This window comes from Melospiza georgiana, chromosome 3, assembly GCF_028018845.1.
Source record: "Melospiza georgiana isolate bMelGeo1 chromosome 3, bMelGeo1.pri, whole genome shotgun sequence".
Taxonomy (NCBI): Eukaryota; Metazoa; Chordata; class Aves; order Passeriformes; family Passerellidae; genus Melospiza; species Melospiza georgiana.
This window is the reverse complement of record NC_080432.1, coordinates 113411166-113429641: the sequence shown is the minus strand read 5'-3', so window position 1 is coordinate 113429641 and position 18476 is coordinate 113411166. Positions and strand designations below refer to the sequence as shown.

The window sequence follows — 18476 nt, the reverse complement described above, 5'->3', positions numbered from 1 at the left end:
ATTTAACCCAGTGACCTACTGCACGCCTCCCTGCTCTTCACACATTAATCACCACAGACACGTTCCAAAGCACATGCCAGTTTGTGTCCCAAGGAAGGATGAAGGATGTTTTGACCACCTGCTAACTTGCAGCAAAGATGAAAAGCTTGCATTTTAGGGGATAAAACAAAGAGAGCAGATTTTTCCCATAACAACTATGCAGTATGACAGGAGAAAATGGGGTCGGGTTGCTTTCCCAGCCACTGCAATTTGTGTAGTCAAAGGTGTTCACAGTGGTTTTGGCTATAGCCTCTCAGGCAGATAGAACTGCTTCCACTGGTTCTGCAAATAGACTGGAAAAGCAGTCATTAGTACAGCAAAATTTTGAGAGAACTTTCCTGTTTGCTTATTTGTGGATTTTTTTTTTTTTGTGATTGCTTTTTGGTTTTTAATTTTTTCTTTTTTAAAAAGTGAAAACAATGCTCATTATATAGCAACCAAAATTTAAAGTACAGAGCTTCAGCACTGAATTCCACTTTAAGCTTGAGAATAGAAGATAAAAGAAATTAATAATTTTTATACAAACAACTTGTTAGTGTAATCTTTGACATTCAAAGGCTGCTGAAAAAAGCTGCACAGTGCTGTTGTTCATAATTTGTAGTTTCCAAACTTTGGTGGCATTAGGGCAATATCAGCTGTGTCTTTATTCTCAGTCATTTTAGCAAAAGAGATGTCAAATACAGAAGCACCTTCTTTACTATCCTGAGAGACTGTCATACTGGCAAGTGACCTGGATATTTGATAAACCATTTGTACTTCTGCACTTCCATCATTTCAGAGGGCATTTCTGCAGTGTGAGTTATACATATATGTACACATATGCCCACACCAGTACACATAAATTACTTAAAGGTTTAGGAAAAAGGGGGAAGCCATAACACTGTATCACTCCTCAAGCAAAACCCCCAAATACTCATTTAAAGCAAGAAAAGCAGTGGGCATTTGCCAGAATTTCCAGCCCCTGTTTGTGTGGAGACCTTAAACTTTTTCAGAGAGCTTACCACGCTGGAAGGCAAAATAAAAACAAACCACTGTTTCATTTTTCCCTCTCAGATTCTTTAATCTGGCAGTCCAGCTCACCCAAGAACAATACAAAAGGTTACGTCTTACCAAGGTCCTGAAACCATTGACTGCTTCAGAAGAACATAATGTGTTGTTTGTTGTGCTTGGTGGTTTCCTGGCAGTGTTTCAGTGTTGGGCATTCCCCATTCTGCTTTGAATAAGCTATTTTGAGTAGCAGACTTAGTTCCAGTCCCCTTCACCGTGGCCAGCTACTGTAAAGAGCAATGTGAAAGCTGTGAGAGGAGATTTTATCCAGAAAGAGTTCTGTGTTTCTTGCTTTCCATGTTCATATATGTCAGTCAAGTAGCTTCTGAGAAATAAGGATAGTGGACAGTTTTTGTGTTGTTCCTCCTGTTTTCCTACCTGGTCTATGTGGAAGATATCCCTGCCAACAGCAGAGGAATTGTAACTAGATGATTTTTAAGGTCCCTTCCAACCCAAACCATTCCCCCGCACATCTATCGTGCCTCTTTCCTGAGGGCATCATCAGTTTATTTACAGAACATTGAAAATTCATGTTAAATTAAGCCTGACTCACTCAGTGTATGAAAATTAGTAGTATAATTATATAATTTTTACTGAGTCATAAAAACATTCATGTGTATACTTTGCCTAGTAGGCCTGTATAGATTGTATAGGTCAATGCATATACTGTGTGTAAACATAATTTGCGTGTTAACTAAGGTCCCTAAAGAATGTGAGCTCTCATTACCTTGTTCATCTGGGTTACTCTCTCAAGAAACAATAGCAACACAACCCTCTGAAGTCAAGAAATAGGTTTTATCTCTATATGGAACATAAATCTGTTTGGACTCGTCAAAGCAACCTCCACTGGGAATCCCTGACTCCTTATGGTACCAATCTCTGAACAACCTGAAGCACAATTCCTTTAGAGTAGACACCTGGGGTTTAAATAAGCATTCATCATGGAGACTACAGGCATCCTGACAGTACTTTAAAAAAAAAAAGATTCAGTGTAGACATGAAGCTGTGGTACACTTTTGCTCATGTGTGCATTCTACCAATAGCAAAACCATTGTGAATAAAAATGCTACAGATTAAAGTCATATTCAGCAATTCTGTTTAAAGGTCTGCAGGATCAGGCTCCCTCTTTTTTTTTTTTTTTTGTTTTTTTTGGTTTTTTGTTTTGTTTTGTTTTTTAGGGGTTTTTTTGTTAGTTTGTTTTTTGGTTTTTTTTTCCCGCAGTATCTATCCAGTTGTGCTGTAGGGTCTTAGTCCAGTATAAGAAAAGCAATGAATGACTTTGCAGTGGGACTTAATTTCAACATCAAAGCCTCTGCACTGTGATGATAATTGAGCTGTTCAAACCCAGCCATTCCACAGTCTGCAGGATACATCCCTGTTCCTGACAGTTTAGCTGAGGAAGGAGTATCCAGTGTTCTCATCTCCATTTGGAACCCATGTGAAGCTTGCCGTAGAGAAATGGGGCTCGTGGCCCCGCCATGCAGCCAGCTCAGGCGCTGATGCTTCTGCCACTGCCTGTGGTGTAACCCATGGAGGACCAGTCTGTGTTCCTTGAGCCACTTGCTGTTCTGCTGTTCCAAGGGTGCTCCCTGGGCTGTGGACGCTCAGTGGGTCGGAGCCGTGCAGCCTCCTCAGCAGCAGGAATTCTTGCCTTTGGGAGACGTTAGCAAACATCTGCAGGGCCCTGCTGTGTGCCCAGCCAGACATGCCTGTCTCGAAGGGCCATGGTTAAATTCTCCCTGGGTCCCTTAGCTGTCCCCCTTCCCACTCACAGTCCAGTGAAGGTCCTTCTACAAGGCACTAGGTCAGGAGCACCGGCCATCACTCTCGGGAGCAGCATATCTGCAGCTGCTGGCCAGGAATGCTCTGCTGTGTCTTTTCCAGTTGTCCATGTACATTGTGCTTTACAGCAGAAGCTACCTGGTCAATGTGAAAAGTTCATCTCTTAAGACAATCTTGCTAATGGCCCTGGCACCCACACTGTGTTTGGCGGGAGGAAGTCCATGTAGCCTGGCGGCCCACAAGTCTATTTTCAATTATCTGGGGTGCTCAGAGAAGAAGACATTAATATTGCTAAGGATGACATAGCAAATTACTACTGCTCCCTAACCTTTTTAAATTGCTAACACTGTTGTAATCTGTAATTACAGAAATCAGTGTGAGAATTGTGGCACAGTATAATTATCTTTCCTGATACTTTATTGCTGTATGAATTATTAATCAAAATCAGTCTTGTGTAGTATTTGCGGCAACTAAGAAGAATAATCTATAATTAAATTTCGTTGTTTCTATTTTTGTGCTGGTGTTTTATGATGTTGTAATTGATAATTAATTGGTTAAAAATTCACACAATTCTTGGGAGTTTCATATGACTATGACTGCTCAGTATTCAGCATTTATTAATTGAATAATGGGCTCACTGAAGAGACCTTTGTATATAGTCTGCTGTCATTACAATGAGCTCTCAAAAATGGTGAATTAATCATTAGGCCTTTCAATAGTTTCTTTTTAAAGAAAAGCAGTGACAATATAATCATATCCTTTGTTGTTATAGCTATAATTGAGAGATCGTAATAACCAATTATAAGCATGGTCATTTTAGGAGCTCTGAAGTGTTAGTTATTGATAACTTTCTTTAAAAACAAAGTGTTGATTACACAGAATGAGTCTTTTCATAGAAAAAATATTAGGAGATGGGGAAGGAAGCCTGGAAAATTATTTTCCTCCCACTTGCCACTTAAAAACAGTGCATGTTTATCCCTAAAAACTGTCAAGTCTGATGTGCTTCTGCTGCCAATTGTCAGAAGTACAAGCTGCTCTCAACTTTTTTTCATTATTTTATCATCATTCTCCCCATTTTTTTCTGAGTACCTTTTGCTAAATTGTTAGGAGGGAAAAAAAACAATGGAAAATGTCAGAACAAAAGAGCATTTTTTCACATTCTCTGCCTGAATCTCATTGAACAGAAATACTGTGAGACATTTACGTGCAAATCTGTAATGCAGACTCCAGCTACTGCTGACCAAAGAGCCTTAGATGTGTTCAAGTTGGCCATTTGAAACTGTTCCTTAGATTCTTCTGCTGTTAGTGGAGCTGATTGAGAGAATGTGAACTGGAACTAAAAATACTCTCAGTTCAGTATTGATCCTCTCTTAACACAATAAGGGGAAAGTTGGGAGTTGCCTTGCATAGCAGGACATAAAATGTGATCTCCAGCTTATGCTTCCAAGAAAAACCTCTGGTTCATTTCACACCAGGTCAGGCACTGCAATTCCTAAATGAGGAATCACAGTGTTATATGTTGACTTCTGTATTAAAATGAAGCATTACAGGCATAATGAGGAGAAACTGATAAACCTTTTTAGACCTTTGCAGTGAAGTTGTTGGGAGTCCTCTGTGCACTGTTATGGATGTGATGTCCTGTTTACATTGCTTAGGGTACCAGGAGGCAGACGAGATGATGCCTTCAGGTCCCTCTTTTCCCCCATCCTTGCTGGTGGTTTACCACACACAGACTACAAAGACACTTCTGCTGCAGTTTATGCACCTATTTATGAGTTGAATTTAGCATTGTATGGCTTCTCATGTCCTAAACCAGCTGCTCTGCCGGAGCCACTGGGTTGTGGGAGTTCCTGGTGTCAGTGACACCCACCACGTGTAATCTTTGGACAGATGTTCTCTACTGCTTGCCTTCAACAACTTGGTCCCCACACAACTTCAGTTCCTGTTTGAGAAAGGGGAGCACCAGGCAGCATGTCCATTGCTGTCTCCCACAGCTGGGGACACGGGATGCAGAGGTCTAGGAAGCAGTAGATTTGGGGTTTTGCAGTGGTTAGTAGGTCAGGAAGGATGGATAATACAAGGACATTTGTTGTTGGACAGTGGAATATTGTCTGTGGAATATTGGGCAGTGGAATATACATGCTGCATCATGTAAATATTCATATGTAAGCTTGTACTCTCAGTAACGTGGCTCCAGATATTTTTATTAGGAGCAACGAATGCTTTTACATATGGAGTGAATTCTTTGCCCAGTAACATTCAGCAGTGGTCAGTTGTACAGATGCTTTATTGCAGTGACTGTGAAATCTCTCAAGGAAAAACTAAGCAACCATCCTGCTATGAGGATGGGGTACTATTTTGGTTTATTTCAACGGTCAGGGTATCACAGCCTCTCCAGGCAACTTGTTCCTCAGTTTTTCCTTGTTCAGTCTAAACCTCTGTTGTTTCAAATTGTTCCCAGAGTCTGGCTCGATCATGTCATGGACCTTGCAAGGGGACCCTGTATGTACATCCAGGCAGTCTGCCATCCTAGAGTTAAGTGTGCCCAACCTTGCTGTAGCTCCAGAGAGCAGAGAAGCTTGGACACGTTGAGCAGCATGACCACAGCCAGATGTGAGCCAGTTTCTGAAGAAATTTCACTGCTAATATGCTGAAAATTGTCCCTGCATTCCTCCTCTGTTGAATACAGTTTATCCTAAGTTATTTCCAGTCTGATGCAATTTCTCAGCTTATGGCAACTGAATTTCTCTAACAGCGTTTCTAAAGAAATTTGTCAAAGAATTTCTGAAAGTCAACACTAATTACATGTACCAGTGTTCCTCACTGCTAATTTGATGCACTTCAGGAATTCTAATAGAGCCCATCAGAGACATGACTTCCCCTTGCAGAAGCCATGCTGCTTTGTCACGATGATAATTTGCCTGGTTAAGTGCTCTGTAGCTCTGCCATGATAGAGATTTACCTTTTCACATAATTAGCCCAGTTCTGATGCAGGACTTTCTGGTGTGTCTTGATAAGATTTTCTCTCTCCTCCTGTTTCTCTTTAGAAACAGACACCACATTGCCTGTGCTCCAGTCTTGTGAGGCAGGAGCTGGTTTTTTGTGATAGGTAATGTATTTTTGGTAGCAGCTCAGTCAAAGTGTTTATGAGTTCCTGGAGAGTTTTAGATGAGTGCCAGCCAGTACAGACCATGTGCTGCAAACCAGAGTGATTTGGATGTTCCGTGAGCAACATTTTTAGTCTCCTGAGGTTTTGTAGGCTTCCTCCATGCTGAAGAGTTTGGTGGGATCTTCCACCCATCACCATGGAAGGAACTTGTAAGCAACCTTTTATTTCACTTCACTGCAGTGGCTGGCCTTTACCAGCAGCTTTTTTGGCTCAGTTACAATGGTGCTTTCCTTGCCCACAATAGTTCATGCCAGTTTCTGGAAACTTTTGTTTCATAGAGGCTTTTTCTGGCAGCATGGTGACCTATATGCAAACAAATGCACAGCATGTTCTTTTGAGCCAGAGAAAGGCTTGCTAAGACATTCCCTTTTCAGTTTGAAGAAAATACGAAGTGTGTAGCAATGATTTCCATGAATAAGGTTCTGCAAACTCAGCATAATACTGAATTCAGCAAAAAATGATGCAGTTTGAATTAACACTGTGTAAAAGGCTTGCAGCCCAGCTTGCCTCAGAGTTCAGAGATAATACCAGATCCCTGGGTCTTTTTATTCCAAGGATAGAGGAAAAAAAAGAGTTTAATTCTTCTAATTTTCGTGCTACTACATGCCAAAGTCCTACAGTGACCTTTTCTCTTTGCCCTCTAAACCCTTTCCCTGTGAAAATGAACAATATACTTCCCAGTGAGAGGTTTCACCATCTTGCACCTTTCCTGCAGGATAAAGCCCTCTTGGAGAGGAAACACCTCACGTCTGGAGGTCATGTGGTCGATGGCAGGCTGTGGAAAAGGAAAAACTGTAAATCACTGGTGTTGAAGCATTAAAAGCTGGTAAATAGGTGGTCCTGAGCCATAGCCCAGCCCCGGTTTCCCTGTGCGCAATGCAGGGCTCGGGCGCGGCCTAGAGCGGCCAGGGGCACGGGCAGGGGGAGGTCTGTGCAAGGCTGAGGTCACAGCTGCCAGACGGGGCATCCATGTGGATTCTCAGGGGCTGTGGGAAGGTGACTGGCACGGATCCACCTTCAGGAAGCCCCTGGAGTCACAGCAGCAGCCTTGGGAAAGTATGACGATGTGGGCAGCGGGGTGCAGGCCCTTCCCGGGAGCACAGGTGCCATTTGCAGCGCCAGCGCCTCAGGACTGCACTGCTCAGGTTTCCTAGCAGAGGAGACAGGCTTGCTTACCAGTGGGGAAATACACCATGATATTTTCAGCACTTCACAGCACATGCAGCAATTTAAAAAAAAAAAATACACTTGATGAGAGCTGTAGTTAAAAAGTGAGAAATTACTAATTAGTAACTAAGTAATTTGGGGTTTGATTCACACAAATTGCACTATTACTGTAAGAGAGGATTGCAATTTCAGGCTAGCTGGGGTTTGGTGGGTTTTTTCTAAGGCACTGAAAATATAATTGATGTGCTGTTCATTATCTGCCAGGTGTCGGGTTTCTTGTCCTTTTCTTCATCATCTGAGATATTACAGGCATAAGACATGCCTGGAAAATAAAGGGGGGAAAAAAACTTACTGCTTTCCCCTTTGCATTGTCATTTGCAACTCTCAGGTTTTCCCACTAGATTGTTCTTGTAAACTCTTTCATTTCATAGCACGCAAGAGTGACCACTTAGAACATCATTATAGTGCTATCGTTATCATCAGAGTTTAGTTATACAGAAAGCTGTGAGTGAGATGAGCTAAGTGTCATTTTCTCTTTTACCTTGGTGAAGTGCTAATAGCATGATTGCTGTCAATTCTTCTCATTAGTCTCAATTTATACAGAGAAATTTTTTTTATTATTTCTAGTTAAGAAATCCAGCTGGTATAACTCACCCCCCGAAGTGTCTCCTTCCCCTGCCTGTATGCAGATCAATTAGCAGCTATGTATCTTCTCTCTGCATGTTAAGTTGTTGAAGGACTAATCTGTGTTCGTTGGTTGTGGGTTTTTTTCTGTTCACGTAAGCATTTCAGCTGAGTGCTCAAAAGTGTAACATGAGTCAGCATAAAGATTGAAAATGCCAGTAAAAGAAAATCTGTAAGCATTCCATTAAGACTTCCAGTAATATTACAGCTTTGCTCTGTTGGCAAAAATACCTATTCTGTACAGAGTCATCATAGCCAAGGGCTTAAAAATACTCATGTAAAGGTGGGAAGATGAAGTCACCATTGAGAAGTTTAGTCAATATAAGTAACAAGTCTGTCCTCTTAAATCCATTCTTGTCTGGATGATTAGTGTCTTTCAAGTGGCACTGTAGGAAAATGGTAACCTAGTTTGAACTCACAGCAAGAGAAATAGTTTGAAGTCATGTTGTGTCTAGTGATGTGCCTGTATATTGCACTAGCAGAGGAGAATGCTGCAACAATCCACATGAAAAAGTAGCAGAGGAGGAATTTTGCTTTCACTTGATACAATAGTCATGTATTTACAGTGCAGCAGTACTCTACCAGAATACCATCATCTTACCCTTAGCCCTTGATGCCTCTGAATTTTACCTCTCAGAAGGCAGTTGTTATTCTAAATAAGGAAAAATGATTCCTTTAAAATGCTGCAAGTTTGTGCGCTTGCACAACTTTCCCTTCAGCAGTAGGTAGAGTAATACATACCAATAATCCTTTTCCCCATGTAAGCCTGAAAACAAGTGGGTTTGGTTTGGGATATATAGTCTGCTCAGTCACAGGCTTTTACACCTTCCTACTCAGAGAAGTTGAAATGGGAAAATAATGCAAAAAGGATTCGGTCCAATGCTGGGGAAGATGTTTTTAGTAAATTAATTACTTCAGTATATCAAGTGCAAAGGGGGTTCATGCAGTGTGAGGTATTGGGGGGAGCTGTTTCCCTCCACCATCACCACTGCAAATCCAGTCTCCGTGTTCAGAGGCTTTGCCAGTTCTACATGTGTCAGAAACTGCAGAACACCAGGCAGAGAATTTCCCTGCCTCAGACAGTAGCAATGGGTGTGTAATGGGTGTCTGACATCATTCCAACCTCTGCTCTTCAGTCAGAAGAGCCTCAGCAGGAGCAGCCTCAGCACCCATGGGCTGCCTGGGGCTGCACATCCATTCAGGTGAAGGGATTTTTTGGGTCTGTGGGTCTGGAATTCGGGAAGATCTACTCTTCTGTAAATGTCATTAAGCCACTGATGAAGGCATGTTGCTTTAGCCATACATGGAAACAAATTTCTTCTGAAGCTGCTAAATATCTTTCTCTCCCTCTTAAGGCTTAAAATTGTGATTGAGAAAGTAAGTTGCTGTGGTTAGTGGCTTGTCTTTGTCAGGTACAGTTCCACCTTACCTTTTACTTGAGCTGAGGTCTTCAGTGTGACTGTGTAGTGCTGTCTGTCTGCTGGAGAATAGATCTGGGGGTTTGAGGGGTTTTTCCCTTTGATCTGGAAATATCAGAAGCAAGCACCAAGCCCTTTTTTTCACCATTAGAAAACCCAACAGTCACTCTAGCTTTTTTCTAAAATCTTCTAAAATTTCCAATGTCCCCGTGTTATTGCCATTACTAAACTGGAAATTGGAGATGCATAGTAGGTGGTTGAAGAAAAGCACTTTTCAGTCTATCTAAACCCTATTTTGGTTTTGAAGGGGGAAGTTGGTGGGGCAAGTAGGTAATCCAAGCATGACAGGGTGAAATCCAGTGGCATCAAACCAGTATCATTCATTGTATGTTTCCCTAGGAACATTCTTGGATTTAAGCATTAATGGGCTGCTTGGCTGTGGTCTTGAGGTTTACAGATCTCGAGCTGAATCTCCCCATAGCGTATCCACCCAGGGACCGTGCTGCTCCTCACCACCTTGTTTGTGCTTTCTTCTCCCTTGTGCCCTGCAGGGTGTGAACGGCATGTCTGTGGATGAGAAGACTGACTCCCCCATGTATGTGTATGAGTCAACGGTGCACTGTACCAATATTCTCCTCTGCTTAAATGACCAGCGGAAGCAGGACATTCTCTGTGACGTGACGCTGATCGTGGAGGGGAAGGAGTTCCGCGCCCACCGCGCTGTGCTGGCTGCCTGCAGCGAGTACTTCTTGCAGGCCTTGGTTGGGCAGACGGAAAATGACCTGGTGGTCAGCCTGCCGGAAGAGGTACAGTATGGGCACCGTGCCCCCGCTGTAACAGGGTACCCCTTCCTCCCTCCTGGGGAGGGAAACCTCTGTGGTCTGCTGGGCTGGCAAAGGGAGGGGGGCACAGGTGTCAGGGGCTGTCCCAGCACGGCTCAGGATGTGCTGTTTGTGTTTGGGTGGGTTGCAAATCACTGAAGGATGGACACGTTCACACCATGCCAGCCTTATGGAGGCAAAACTTTAGGATGCTTCGTCTCACCTTTGTCGCTGCTGCTGAAGGAATTGCTCCCAAACATTTCATTACGTAGCCTCGTTCAGGGCAGTATGAGGACCCTTATATTCCTCTGCTCTTCTAGACAGGAAATTTGAAAGGAGTGATGTGACAGCTACATGGCAGGTTATTGTTGAAAAATCATTTGAGCTGTCATGTTGTTGGGAGTTTCATTGCTGTCCACCCCTCTCTGGCAGCTCATAGCTTTATTCCACTTCTTTCCCCTTTCCTGCTCCTCATTCAGTCTGGCTTCCTCACAGCTCCCCTCATAAAGAGTTTGGGATTTAACCGTGTTTTCCCCCAAGAAACCATGAACTCAGTCTGTCAGAGAGCAGAGTTTTGTCATGCAGCGTAGCTCCCACAGCAGGAAACCCAGGGACGTAGAAAACACCCACCTCACTGGAAAGTTTACTTTATTTTATCACAGAATCTCACTGGCTGGCTTCCACCCCCACTGTAATTTCCTCACAGCCCTAGAGCTGTGACGGCACAGCTACCGTAGGGCACGCTGGTGGCTTTGCTGCCCACAGAGGGGAGGTGCATCTCTGCTGCCTTGGCACTGCCTGCCCAGTGTCTCCAGCTGGGAAGGGTGGCATGGGGAGAGTGCCAATGTACCCAGGGCACAGCACAGCAGTCACTCAGTGGGAAGGTGCTCTGGCATATGGAAGGTTTTTCACCATCTTTTGCTTAACGCCCTTGAGGAGTCATGGTGTGTTTTTAAATGATGACAGGTCCCAAAATGTCACACATCATTTTTCCCCCTCTGGTTTAGTTCTCCAGAGACTTCAGCAGCGTTGTAATGTTGTCACAGCACAAGTTGGAGAGCATTAGAAGTAGGTCACTGGCTGTGACTTCATGAGTCCTGACACTGAGTATTACTCATGAAGACATTCAACCCAGACATTTTGCAGAGGAGTTTAGAGGACCCGCTAGGATGCACACTTTGATTCTGCAGTGTCCACTAATAATTTCCAGTGGAAGAATCGAGTCTCAGTCAGTTGCATGGCTTTCTTGCCAAAGCAAGGGTAGGAGCAGAGAAGTGACAAAGCATGCCCAAGGGTGCAGAAGTGTGAAATTGCAGTGCTCTTCTATGAAGTCTTAGTGAAACCTCTTGTGTATAATTCAGATCCTGTTACATAAAGAAAAGTAATTGACATTCAAATAAGCACATAGAAGAGTGACTGAGATGTTCAGAAGAATGAGCCTGGCCTAAAGGAGGAGAAGAAAGGACCATGGCAGGCTCATACTGTTGGTGTGACAACTGAGATGTGCTGCAGCTCTAGTTAGACGGAGGAGCTGAAACAGCAGAGAGGAGGAATTTCTCTCTAATGCCAAAATCACTGTTGGCTCAAGCACTGATTGGTTTCAACCAGCTTTCAGTAAAAGTAGATTGGAAATTAGAAGATTTCTAATGCCAGCAGCAGTGAGGTGCTGAGCTGCAGGCCAGTGGAGGGGTCATGATGTACTTGCACTTGGTCACCCAGTCCTATGTTAATATGACACTACAGACTTAAAATACAAAGGTTGGTCTTTCTATGTGTTTTATATGAGATGCTGTCTAAGAAAAAAATCCTCCAGTTCAACCATAAATCATTTCTATTTAAGTGAATCATCTTCAAATAAATGAAGTATTAGAGTTTTACATTTTAGAATGTATCTCAATGAAAGATAAAAAAATTTTTGTGACTTAGGTTTACAGTGGCTGCTCTTATGGCTCCAGTGAAGCTCATGGAGATGCAGAAGTAGTGAACCTAGTTCTTAAGGTTTTTCCAAGAACTTTGAAATCGTCATGCCTTACCCAAGACCAACACTGCTACTTTGCTACATGCTTCTGTTAGTAGCAGAAGAGCTACTAAAAGAGCTACTAGAGCATGAGGGCTTTGACTTTCTCATCCTGGAAAAGAACTCTCTTGGCCTATTAAAAGAGATAATGACAGTTACCAATGTTTACTTGCACAGATATTTTATTTTCCACATGCAAATTAATTGCTGCTAAACACATTGAATCTTAGTTTTCTTATGGCTACTTTTCTGAGGTAGCCGTGTGTGAGGTGGTCAGCTAAATAATTTCCTCACAAAAGCTAGTCACTCACAAGGAGAGCAGCCTGATGCATCTCACTGTTTCTCAGTTACTCCTTGGTTAAGATGCACATCCCTGCTTCTGGTGCTGCTCAGCTTCTCAGCGCGGGGCGCTTTGATAGTGCCTGTGCAGAGGTATGGGAAGTGCCTCCAACAGCATCGGAGCTCCTGCAAGAGGAACTGAAACACTCCTGGTTTGTAAAAGCTGATAAGGCAGAGGAAAGAGTTATATGGCATTTAAAGAAGCTAGCAGGGTCATCTTTGGTTCACAAGCTAAGGATGCTAGGATGCTTCCCAAGGCTACTGTTTTCAGTCTGTGGTCTGCAGAGCTCTGGCAGCAGTGGTACTCTTTAGGTATCTGTGAAAACTGACTTGTTCTGTCATGTAGGGGGTTATTCTTCCTGTGAAAAAAAATTAAACAAAAGCTGAATGTGAATATCCTGAACAACTACTTTTTATGCTTAGAGACAATTTATGTTGGTGTAGAATACAGAAAAACAGATACTGAAAAGAATTTTTAAATGTAGTCTTCACTATTCAAAACTTTTCCAAAGGTAACAATTGTTCATAAATTTACAGAGCTATTTTTAATTCAGCCACATAAACACTGTATTTTAAATCTGAGTATAGTTTGAAAACTGCTGAAGTACATTGTGGAGAAAGGGCATTGTTGTTACTATCATTTGTCAAAGGTTTGGTGTTGGAGCTGAATAAAGCTTTATATATAAAGCTTTTACGTTCATGTTATGTTGGTGTGAGGAAGCTTAACATCAAAGAAAAGAACTTACTTCTGATTATTCAAAGCAGTAAATCTGCCTCTGAAGTCTAAACTGCAGACTTTTTTTACTTCATAGTATGTTGGGGTCATTTTGTTAATCTGGCATCCAGACATTGTTAACTGTTGTCTAGCTAAACAGGGAACAGATGTTTTTCACATTATTTCTTGTTTATATCCAGTTACAAGCAAGAGCAGTCTTTACAATACACCAGTCATTTCAGTAGGGAGACATTGTGCACACACAGAATTGGGACTAGTTGGATTTAGAGGGTTTCAAACCACTGCAAAACCTTGTGTTAGACATTTCAGGTTAGTTCAAGCATGTCTTAACTGGCCTCAGTTCAAACCTTTCCTTAATCAACTTAAACAAATCAGTATGGAGCTAATTCTGCACTGATTGAAGAGTTTCCATAAACCCTTTTGTGCTGGCCTTGGTAATTTGATTTTGTACCACACCTTTTGTTAAGGCAACATATTTCAGTGTGTAGACAAGCTGCCCAGAACAGCTGCATAATAGCAAGAGCTCAGATGTGGCCATGGTGTGTGAACTATCAGCCCTCAGAGCAAGTTAGAGAAATGGAGTGTTTCAGCTGCCTACAGCTAATAAAAGACAGACCCATTAGCTCTTAACTTCTATGCTTTTTTCTTCATTTTCAGTTTTGCCAAACAACTGGAACCTTGCCTGCTTTTACCCGGGGTGTTTTTCAGCAATTAATGCAGCTTTCCTCTAGCAGGTGCTGTTAAAAGCAACCCAGAATTAATACTTTCAAAGAACTGAGTTTGAAGCTGTAAAGTTGGTTATTCACTCCATACCCCTAACTGTTGTTTTGTTTTATTTAATCACAAAAACTGGTCTTCCTTCCTCTAACAAGGCACTTAATTAAGTTTTTAATTTATGATAAGAAGTTAAATGGCACTTACGAGGTTTTTTAATGGTTTCCACTTCCCATCCAGATTACAAAAAAAGGTGTGATGGAGAAAGACACGGCTGTCAGCCAGGGGTATTGTAGGTCATGCCAATATTAGCTGGCAGCAGGCCTTTATCCAATTAACATTGCTTCATCACTGCAAGTAATAGCTCTCGAGTACATGATTGAGTCATTCATGCTGTAGTGGTACTCAACTTTACTTGAGAAGCAGCCAGTGCTTCATCAAATGGGCTTTTTATTTGCTATTATTACCTGCCTAACTCTGCTAATGGAAGTGCACAGCAAGTCTGGATGGGCAAGGTGAAAGCTGGGCACTGGATAAGGGAGCATCATGTGTGCAAACACCTTATTCACTTTTGTGAGCTGTGGGTGCAGTTAAATGGTGAAAAGGCAGAAATAGAAACAGCAACAAGTAAAAGTCCCCAGTGGCATTTGATTCCTGTAGGTTAGAAAGAGATTCTCAATGTTGCTTGCATTTTTTTGATTTGGGAAATTACACTTGAAAGAAATTTTCACCATCCATGAGAGCACCAAATGCCTTCCTCTCAGATGAAGCTAAACAAAGGTTTTCTGAAACAGCAGACCAAGCTTTCTTTAGCACTGGTCTGATACCAGCCTTTGTGTTCTTTTAGAAACTTGCTTCCCCAGTAGGTTGGTTCGTTTTACCTGTAGCCCTCAAATTTCTTGAATCTGTTTCAGAGTGGTGACCTTTTTTAGTGCAATGAGCTGTCTGCTGGGAATGTTTTCTTCCAAAAGGATTAAACTGAGCTATCTGTGGTGTCCAAGTCTTCCAAGGTGCAAAAGGAAGCAGCATCTCTTTTAGGAGGAGGCTGTGGGATTTGTCCCCACCGCTCTTTCCTTTGCTGTTAAGAGAATAGATGTAAAGGCTGAATTCCTCCGCATTCTCTCTCCTTCGTTGGTGCAAAACCTGCCTTTTCTCCACAGGGTCTAGCCCTGTGAAATTTGTCATCTGCTTCTTCGTTGACTCCCTCACACGGTGGGTTAAGCTTTGCAGGGAGAAAGGCAGGACAGGACCTCGTATTTGGGATTCAAGGCTGGCAAAAGCTGAGTGTGTTGGAAGGCAAAGGCAGGCAGCAGCACTCTGGGTGGGACTGAGCCAGGCATCTAACATTAGCATGGCTCGTAGCTGACAGGGAGGAGAAATACTGGCAGCTGCTAACCATCCATGCCAACCTGCCAGCCTGAGGGAAAAATGCTGGGAATTAGCCAACGAGAGATGATTGTGATGAGGAGAAAATCAAAGGCAGGATGCAGGAGGTCAACTATTAAATACCCTGCTGGCTAAAGGCACTTACTATTCCTTTTAATCTCTCTAGAAATAAACACTGTTCTCTTACTTTGTCTTTTTCCTTTCTTTGTATTCTTTGTATGTATAAATATAATACCTTTGAAGAGTGTAGGGACTGAGCTGGGAGTGCTCTGCACAGGAGCATAGAGTGAAAGAGGTGATAAATGTGGAAGAGAGGAGCAAGAGGGCAAGAAGTTTATTTCCCAGCTGGAGGGATGTTTAACACAGTAGGGAACAACAAAAGACCCTTTTTCGTTGGCACCCTGGAGATATATTAGGAGTAGCTAAGGTTAGCTCTCAGAGAATGGAAAGCAGTAATGTGGCTTTCTCTTTACATGACTGTATTGGCCATTGATGTTCCTCACTGATTGCAGCACTGGCCGAAATTATTCCTGCTTTGTCTCAGGAGGTGGCAAGAACCTGAAAGCCATTATTCCCTTCATCTGCAGAGCTTTTTGTGGTGGCAAAGGGTTATCTCCATCAGGCTTCAAACTCACTTATGCTTCAACCTTACCTCAGTAATGTCACTTTAATCAGTTCATATGGATAGAAGCTTGGGTCTTTGGTTTGTGAAATTCCTCCCAGGGAATGTGTTATCTTTCATGCTGACCCACAGTGCCGACACAGACTGCACAGAGGGATGGCTGGAGGCTGCAGCTCTGTACTGAGAGTAAAACTGAGCATTTGGGTACTCTTTGAAGTCTGACATGACAGGACTCCAATTCAGAAGAAACTATGAGACAGAATTGGCTGGTGTTTTATGTATGTTGCTTATGTAGCACAGTGCAAGGTGCAAACGATGTACTTTGTTTCTAGTAGGTGAGCAATAAAACAGAAATGAGATGCTCAAGATGTGCAGCACTTGAGCAAAAGCTTCCAGCACTGCTTGATTTTTCATGCTTCAAGTGTGATGAAGAAACTAGCCACATACTTTTCATTCTGCATAGTGTAACTTCCATTATTTTCTGATGAGGGCTGTCTTGCTATTCATAACATTCTCTGGTCTTCTCAGGTGGAGGAAAGCAAAATACATCTATGTTGTGGTGAGAGCTTAGGCTTCAAAAAGCAAAACAGAAGTCATGTATACATGCATGTTAAGTAGAGAAAATCTTGCAATAACTCCTTTCCCTCCCTTTGGCAGTAGCTGTACAATTTATTTATGTATTCCAGCAGGCATATGAAAGTGTACTGTGGAGGGGGATTGGGAGATGAATGCACAGAACAAAATTCACCATTGCAATAACTGCACTCAATTTTTTTGCCCCTGTTAGACTCCTGCCTGCCATTCCTGTTCAGTTGTGTTAGTGTTCAGGAAAACATAATCATGGAATAATTATAGGCAGGTGCTTTTATTGAACAGCTCTGGGTGCCAAATCTGACTCCAACACGGGTTTGAGATGAACATGTTTTTGTACCTTTTTCATTATACAACTACATATAAATTATTAAACTTATCTTGTTCTATTGTATACATTGATTTCATCCAAGCATGGATGTTTGTAATTTCCATCAAACCCCCCAAGATTGCTTCTCATGATTCTTGTTACAATTAAACAATAATTATATCCACTTACCAAACAATCATCACACCTAACAATCATAAAATTTATCATAGTCATTAAATGATTATACAAGTAAAACCTAACATTTTCCTAGGGCTTACCTTAACATTTTCCCAGGACCTACCAGGCCTATCCTTCCTTTCAAACTGCCCTGAATATTCCATGATTTTAGAGACATTTTATCCCTATACTGTCAGTTGGGCTGATGGACTGTGATTGCACTTGCTAGTGAAAAGGCAGTTTGCAGTGTGGAAGCTTTCTTGATCAAATATAACAGACATGGTCTAAAATGTAAAAGATAGCTTGAATAGTAAATCCTATGTTAAGGGCACGAGAAGAAGCAATAAGAATGCATAACAGGAGGTGGATTGGTTTTGTTTGTTTGTTTGGGTTTTTTGTTTTTGCTTGCTGTGTTCCAATATATATGAATGAAAATGAGATGGCTGAGCCATGACTGTGCCTCAGCTCTGAGCACTCTTTCAGGCCATGCAGACCGAAAGATTTCTCCTTCTCCTCCCCCTCCACTTAAATTCTCTTACCTTTGCTTTCTCTCTTACATAAAAACCCCTTTCAATTTCATTAAAGACTTCAAACCAGGTATCTGCTCTCTTAGAGTCCCAAAATACAGGCTGGGCGTTTGACTGAACTGATAGGTAAGGTCCAGTGAAGACACCTGGCAGCTTCACAGCATCAGACACCACGACCTGTAAGGTACTTTCTGATTACAGTACCAAGTTTTGTTCCCAAGACCCCCAAAAAATGAGATTTTAATCTTCATACAGCACTTTCTGACAAGGATTCCCCGGTGAATATTGTCAGACTGACTGTTTTTCTCAGCTACTAATGAAACTGAGCATGTTATGGGATGGAATATACTATGTATTCAAATTATGCATTGCAACAAGTCAACAAACATTAAACCTAAGAAGTATGGTTCAATTTGGAAGTGAAGTATGGGGTTTAGGTGAGCAGAAGGCAATTGAATCATACTAGAATTTGGGAATTAGATGGTTTTTGTGAGTTTTGCAGAGTTGGATTTTTTTAGAGGAAGAAGTAGACACAAACGTTCTGTTAAATTTGATGCAAGCTCTGAAGAGCAAAATGTCTGGTTTATTCCAGGATTTTTGTGCTGTAATGAATTTTCATCTGTCCCATTTTGACAAGGGACAGCCAGCAAACACCTCTGAGTCCCAGTGCAGTCTAACACTACTAAAAGCTTTTTCTTTGGGTACTTTATTTACTTTAATAAAATAAATAAATAGGAGCAGCTGTAACTGGTCAAACTACAGATCTAGCCCAGGCTTGGTTTGTTTAAAAAAGTGAGTTTTAATTTCTCTGAAAGCTCTTGAAAGGAGGTTTGTGTGGCTGTTTGAAGACTTAAATGAAAAGAAATATCAGGCATCTCTCTAGTAAGCATGTTGTAAATTACTGGGAAAAGATATCCAGAGAAGCCACTG

General features: G+C 42.0%; 1 protein-coding gene across 1 annotated transcript in view; it reads left to right on the top strand.

Annotated features, from left to right (window-relative positions):
- The window catches only part of BACH2 (BTB domain and CNC homolog 2), a 183029-nt gene that overhangs the window by 127570 nt on the left and 36983 nt on the right, over window positions 1-18476 (top strand). The window contains exon 5 of the mRNA XM_058020269.1: window positions 9858-10112. Coding sequence (XP_057876252.1) covers window positions 9870-10112 — 243 coding nt within the window. The 5' untranslated portion in view covers window positions 9858-9869. The remainder of the gene's footprint in view (window positions 1-9857; window positions 10113-18476) is intronic.